Source organism: Macaca fascicularis, chromosome 10, assembly GCF_037993035.2.
Source record: "Macaca fascicularis isolate 582-1 chromosome 10, T2T-MFA8v1.1".
Lineage (NCBI taxonomy): Eukaryota > Metazoa > Chordata > Mammalia > Primates > Cercopithecidae > Macaca > Macaca fascicularis.
The window spans coordinates 66949893-66957081 of record NC_088384.1 but is presented as its reverse complement, the minus strand read 5'-3'; the positions used below and the strand labels follow the sequence as shown (position 1 = coordinate 66957081).

The window sequence follows — 7189 nt, the reverse complement described above, 5'->3', positions numbered from 1 at the left end:
GGTGGGCAGGCGGGCTGCGCGTGTCTCTCGCGTGCCCCTGGGACTGACACAACAACCCCTCATTCCTGCAAATACAAAGCCTCTCACCAGCTCGGGTCGGGCGCGCCAGGCGCAGGGAGGCGCTGGTCCCTCCGGGCGGCGGGCACTGCAGCGGCAACGTACGGTTCCTGCCCGGTTGTGGCTCCGGGGACTGAGGGCCAGGAGTGGGGGCTTCTGTGAAGCCAGAAGAGAAGTCTGCAGCAGAGTGGGGATGGGGGGCGCTGACAACTCCCCCCTCAACGCCGACGTCTCCAAACGCGCTACCCGCTGTGGGGTGAGAATGCGGGCCCGGCTCCTCCCGTGAGGCCAGGGCGGCCTGTTCTAGACACCCCAAGGAGCCAACTCCTCCGTAGAAGTTCCCCGCTTCTGCTCTTATTTCCAAGCTTCGCGCTTTCTACAAACTCCCGGTTGCCTTGACTTTGATTTCCAGCTGTGGTGAGGGTCACAGTGAACCCCGGCGCGCGCCCCGACGGCACCCCCGCACACCAGGATAGGAGACATTGCAGCGCCTGTGGCCTCGGGCTCCGCAGTGGTCAGAGGAAGAACCCACCGCGGGGTCCGTAAGGGCAAGAAATGCAGAGGCCCGGGATTTTTCCAAAGCGCTGGCCAGGACCCTGAAGGAAGGGGAGGAGTCGCCTAAAGCCCGGGAAGGACACTTAGGTGATCTGCCTTGGATCCTATGCTCACTGACTTTGGCGAAGTCCCCCTGGAGGGGGGCAAATCCACGCTCTTTCCCCCAACTTAACTTCACGCGGCCCCTTCTCCGACTCGCGTGCGCTAAGGCCGGCGTCAGGGGCGCAGTGTGGTGGCGCTTTGCTCTTCTCAAGCGAAGACAAGTATCTCGACCCGATGTTCCCATCCATGAGGGCACACAGGTTCTGAGAAAATCACGCAGAAGGCGGCTGCGATCCACAACCCAGGCTGGGCTACACCTGCTTGGAGGTCGCTGGTGTGTGCTTGCGCGCACGGGCAGCCCAATTCTTTCCCAGCCCCAGGTGGTGAAATTAGTTTTCAATACTAGTACCTTTCAAGTTTCCATTTATTTTGACTGACCCGTCTGAAGCAGATTTCATTTAGGCTGGCAAGACTAGAAGCCACAAATAAAGAAAAAGAAACGGATTCATTGAATCTCAGTATCTCAGTAGCGTTCAATAGATTCCCTTGGCTAAATTCAGAGCCCTGTTTGAATTCACTCAGGCAAGAGTTGTTTTATTTTTTTGTTGGTAGCGGTACCGGTTCCCCATCCCCACGGCTTATTTACAATTATGAGTGTTGTTATTTTTAAAGGATTCACAAGGTGACTAACTCTCTGTTATCTGTTGAATAGAAGGAGTGTTACATATGCAAGACCGAATGTAGCAGGCCGAACCCCCGCCCTGTACTATTCTCCAATCCAGATGGGATTCGTGATTAGAAAATAAAATTGGCCAAAGCTGTCTCGGAATCCTTTTCCCACTTCTAATTTCATCAGCACTATTAATCAGCGCTCAAAAGAGCAAGGAAATAACATCAGTTACTTTAAGATAGAAATGTTTATAAATTTTAGATAAACTCATTTTAAGATTTCTAACTTTTGGGGAGACTAGCACTCACCACAGCATTTTTAAAACTAGGGTGAGACTTGTCAAAATATATTTCACTATATGCATTCTTCCCTTTTCAGTGTGTGAGTTAAAATATTACAACATAAAATTATCAATTATCTTTCCCTTGATTAAGCAACTTGATTAACCCCTTAATTAACAAAGCCTAACAACTGTCCCCATCACAACTTATGACTCATGTGGACTCTATTTTTACATGTTTAATTTCTACGCCAGGGTATTTTCAGAGGGAAAATCCAAAACAATTAAATACCTTCAGTGGAATTAAGCATAAGTAAAACTCAGCAAAATCTGTCTGGTATATAGAGCTTTGCAGAAAAATGTTTCCTTCTCTTTCAATAAAGTGACATTTTCCTCAGAGTGTGTGACATTTTATATGGCTTGGCTATTTGTTCCCCACTGTTGGACGATCAGGGTCACTACGCACTCGTGGGGTTCTCTGCCCTGTCCCCCGGAGATTCTGCCTTTTGTGTTTCCTCGGGGCTGGGCTGGACAGAGGATGGAGGCAGGCGGCCCAGTCTGGGTCCAAACCGAACGGCAGCGGAGGTGCGGGTGGGGGTGGGGGGAGTCTTCGCTGTTGTCTTTTCCTGGTGGCACAGGGGAGGCGGCTTGTCCTCTCCGAGGCCTCAGCCTGCCTCAGAGGACAGATTGCCCCCCCTCCCCCCGTCCAGCACGCGTCTCTTTTGCGTCCAGATTGGCCGCGACCGGAGCTCAATAGCGGGAGGTTAATTTCCTTCACAAAGGTGAAGGGGGCACGGCTCCGTGGTGGCTGCGCCCAGACAGGCGGCCCCTTTATTCCGCAGCGCCTTGATTGGAGCCCTTGATTTAGCATCTGATGTCAACCGGCAAACAAAATGCCCGCTCGGAATGAAAATGCATGAGGCCGCGCGGGGAGGAGGAAACCAACTTCATTGGGGTGCACGAGGCCGACCGCGCGTTTCGGGCTTCGGCCAACTCCACCCGGATTAACCCAGCCCTGGACCACGCGGAGGCTCCGGGCGGCCTGGGCCGGGCCCCGCCAAAGCTGCCATTCCCGAGCCTCCAAGAACCCAAAAGTTCAGAAATTCACGTTCCTTTGGGAACCCAGCCCAGCCCGCCCCGCGCTCCAATCCCGCGCTTTCTAGAGACTGAGAAGGCCGCGTCAATTCCTTCTCAAACTCAAAAAGAAACCTTCCCAGCCCGTGGGCGCGCGGAGGCAGTGAACACAAACATCGCCCTCGGCCACTGCGACAAGGCTGGGCCCCCTGTCGACACTCGGAACGCCGGGGAACCCTTTTGCTTGGCCTCTTGGGTCCAGCGGCCCATCCGTCCGAGGTCCTGGCGGAGGCTCTTGGCCGTCGGGACCCCGCTGCTCTCTCGGATTTTTGTTTATTTCCCAAACACCACGCGGAGCCACTGCGCCTCCGCGGACGCCCTGATAGCTGACGCCCCGCTCTCCCACGCACCGCCCCGGCGCGCCCCCGCCCCCACCCAATCAGCGCCCACAACTTCCCCCTAGGCTCCGGCTCGCGGATTGAACCCTCCTGACATATTTGGGGCCATTCTTCTCCTTTGTTGCTATTTTGCTCGCGACCCGCGGGTAATCCCCGCGCGGGAGGGGGGCGTGCATTGTCGCGCTGATGGACGGGCCCATTTGGCGGCTCCGCGCCCCCGGTAGGAGAGACACAAAGCCCAGGCACGTGCGCCTCCCCATAGAGAAGCAGCAGACCGTGAAGGGAGGCGGGGCCGGGCGTGTGCCTGGGCCGGGCGGGGCGGCGGCGCCGGGCGGGGCGGCCGAGGGGCGCGCGCGGGGGCCCCGCGCCCTCAGGTACATCTGCCGCACCTACCGGGCGACCCCCGAGTCCCGGCCCCCTTTTGGCCGCCCCATCGCCCTCCCACCCTGCCAGGCCGAGGAGCTGCGGGCGCGCTGATTGGCTCCGGGGGAAGCGGGAGGCGAGAACAATGGCCCCCTCCCCCCGTTAAAAGGGAGCGGCTGCCGGGCCCGGGGACAGGGACGCGCGTGCAGGGCGCAGAGCTGGGCCGAGTCGCCGCCGGCGTCACGCGAGTCCCGCAGCCGCCGCGCCCGGGCAATGGGCCGGGGGCACTGAGGGCCGCCGGGGCCGAGCGCAGAGGGCAGACCGAGCCACTGCCGTGCCCTCGGGCCGCGCCAACATGCCCCGCGGCTTCCTGGTGAAGCGCAGTAAGAAGTCCACGCCCGTGTCCTACCGGGTCCGCGGCGGCGAGGACGGCGACCGCGTGCTGCTGCTCTCGCCTGGCTGCGGGGACGCCCGCGCCGAGCCCCCGGCGCCGAGCCCGGGCCCCGGGCCGCTGCCGCCGCCGCCGCCCGCGGAGCGCGCCCATGCAGCGCTCGCCGCCGCGCTCGCCTGCGCGCCTGGGCCGCCGCCACCCCCGCCGGGCCCGCGGGCCGCGCACTTCGGCAACCCCGAGGCCGCGCACCCCGCGCCGCTCTACAGCCCCACGCGGCCCGTGAGCCGCGAGCACGAGAAGCACAAGTACTTCGAACGCAGCTTCAACCTGGGCTCGCCGGTCTCGGCCGAGTCCTTCCCCACGCCCGCCGCGCTGCTCGGAGGGAGCGGCGGCGGCGGCGCGAGCGGAGCGGGCGGCGGCGGCACCTGCGGCGGAGACGCGCTGCTCTTCGCGCCAGCCGAGCTCAAGATGGGCACCGCGTTCTCGGCTGGCGCCGAGGCGGCCCGCGGCCCGGGCCCCGGTCCCCCACTGCCCCCCGCCGCCGCCCTGCGGCCCCCGGGAAAGCGGCCCCCGCCCCCCGCCGCCGCCGCCGCCGCCGCCGAGCCGCCCGCCAAGGCAGTCAAGGCCCCGGGCGCCAAGAAGCCCAAGGCCATCCGCAGGCTGCACTTCGAGGACGAGGTGACCACGTCGCCCGTGCTGGGGCTCAAGATCAAGGAGGGCCCGGTGGAGGCGCCGCGCGGCCGCGCGGGGGGCGCGGCGCGGCCGCTGGGCGAGTTCATCTGCCAGCTGTGCAAGGAGGAGTACGCCGACCCGTTCGCGCTGGCGCAGCACAAGTGCTCGCGCATCGTGCGTGTGGAGTACCGCTGCCCCGAGTGCGCCAAGGTCTTCAGCTGCCCGGCCAACCTGGCCTCGCACCGCCGCTGGCACAAACCGCGGCCCGCGCCCTCCGCTGCCGCCCGCGCGCCAGAGCCGGAAGCCACAGCCAGGGCTGAGGCGCGGGAGGCACCCGGCGGCGGCAGCGACCGGGATACCCCGAGCCCCGGCGGCGTATCCGAGTCGGGCTCCGAGGACGGGCTCTACGAGTGCCATCACTGCGCCAAGAAGTTCCGCCGCCAGGCCTACCTACGCAAGCACCTGCTGGCGCACCACCAGGCGCTGCAGGCCAAGGGCGCGCCGCCAGCGCCCCCGGCCGAGGACCTACTGGCCTTGTACCCCGGGCCCGACGAGAAGGCGCCCCAGGAGGCGGCCGGCGACGGCGAGGCAGCCGGCGTGCTGGGCCTGAGTGCGTCTGCCGAGTGCCACCTGTGCCCAGTGTGCGGGGAGTCGTTCCCCAGCAAGGGCGCCCAGGAGCGCCACCTGCGCCTGCTGCACGCCGCCCAGGTGTTCCCCTGCAAGTACTGCCCGGCCACCTTCTACAGCTCGCCCGGCCTTACGCGGCACATCAACAAGTGCCACCCATCCGAAAACAGACAGGTGATCCTCCTGCAGGTGCCCGTGCGCCCGGCCTGCTAGAGCGCGCCCTCCACCCCGGCCCCCCGAACTGTGCCTTCGCTTGGAGACCCACAAAGAGAGTGCGCCCTGCACGCCCCGAACCCCAGTCCGCGCTGTGGGAGCCTCGCCCCCGCCCCCACCGAGTGAAAGTGTCGTCTCCGCTTCTCTCGGTCAGGCGTGACGGTAACCCCATCCTCTCGTTTTGACTCCTTTTGGAACCCCCGCTTTTATGTTGTGTGCCCCCACCTCCCCCATGGCGCAACAGGAGTCAGTCTCTGTACAAGGGAGAAAAGCTGTACGCGTTTGTCTAGTGGTTGGAAGCCTCCCCTTGGCGGGGAGAAGCTGTTTTTCTTGCTAGTATTCGCTGTGTTCATGGTCTAGAAATGCGGTCTACTCGCCTCGCCTACCAATCTCTGCTCTCTATGTATGTAGCGTACGGGTTGTTTTGGGTGAATCTTGAGGAATAAATGCCTTTATATTTCACAGGCTGTAAATTGAACTTCCCACACGATTAGCTTTATTATGGCTTGTGAACTGCTGGAGTCTGGCTTTACCTTTTTGTATGTGAACAAATCAAATTGCTTAAAAAAGAGTTTTCTTTAGTATAGCCACAAATGCCTTGAACTGTTGTCTGGGATTGTTTTGGGGGGGGGAGGGAGGGAGTGTTCCGAAGATGCTGTAGTAACTGCCTCAGTGTTTCACGTAAGACTTTTTGGTTTGATCATCTTTGTTGAGGTAGGACTATCAGTTCCCTCGAAATGTATATGTTGATTTATGAGTAATTGTTATTTATTCTTTATTTATTTATATTAATTATGAAGATTATGATATTATTTGATTGCAGATTTTTTTGGTGCGCTGCCCCCTCCCCACCCTGCCACTCTTGACATTCCACTGTGCGTTTTAGAAGAGAGCCTTTTTCTAAAGGGATCTGCTTAAAGTTTTAACTTTTATACCTATCTGAGTGAATGACAGACAACCTACCATTTATTCTGCTTCGAGGGTCCCCAGGGCCCTTACAACTGACAGCTCTTACTTTTAAATGCAATCTCTTTTCTACATACATTATTTTCTTAATTGTTAGCTATTTATAGAAAGCTTCAATAGAATTGTTTCAACTGTATAACTATTTACTATTCAAATAAAATATTTTCAAAGTCACAGTGTGGTGGCCTGATTTCTGCATCACATGCTTTCAGGATGAATTTAACATAGAGCTTCTGATGGTCTCTTAAAAGCTAACTTTATTTTTTTTTTATCAGGAAAGAGGGAACCACCACCATCACCAGGGTGGTGGGTTTTCAGAGCTGAACCTCAGCTGCGGGACTCTGCCCTTCTGGCAGCCTGAGGGTGTAGCCTTGGTAGCGGCTGGCTGAAACAAGCCTCGTTGGGGTCCTTAATAATGTGCCAGGAGGCGGTTTAGAATGAAGGCCCTGGGCATCTTTTCAGAGTAATCTAGATCAGTGTCCCTAGGAAGCTGTTCTTTTCACTCCACTTTCATTGAGCAAGTCCTTCATTTCCCGAAAATTTGGGGGTCAGGGTGATAGTAATTCCTCAGATAAATAAAGCCGGGAGTTTTTGTTCCTGAGTCAACTACAAGAAAGGAGAAATGACTTTACCGTTAGATTTGCAAAGCACGGGCAGCAACCCGATTCACATTTGGATGCCATGGGAAGTTAAGCAACTGGGGGCAAGGGTTTAGAAATAATTTTCCAATCAGGTGAGCGGTCTGTTTGGGGGGAAAATGGAACACCATCTGTTTGGGGTATTAAATTTAATAACAGGTAATTACAATGTTTTCCGTTATGTGTCACTCAGCAATTTGAAGAACAATTCTGACTCTCAACAGCGAGTATTTTGGTTGTTTT

The 7189-nt window shown here is 58.5% G+C and overlaps 1 protein-coding gene across 1 annotated transcript; it reads left to right on the top strand.

Annotated features, from left to right (window-relative positions):
* The first annotated feature begins 3628 nt into the window (after positions 1-3628).
* Positions 3629-6482, top strand: INSM1 (INSM transcriptional repressor 1). Its single transcript, XM_045362415.2, has one exon. It carries the CDS (start codon positions 3795-3797, stop codon positions 5340-5342), a length of 1548 nt encoding a protein of 515 aa, XP_045218350.2. The 5' UTR covers positions 3629-3794; the 3' UTR covers positions 5343-6482.
* Positions 6483-7189: the final 707 nt, after the last annotated feature.

Bases quoted from the DNA above. Each gene is read 5' to 3' on its own strand.
- INSM1 (XM_045362415.2), top strand. From the start codon at position 3,795: ATGCCCCGCGGCTTCCTGGTGAAGCGCAGTAAGAAGTCCACGCCCGTG.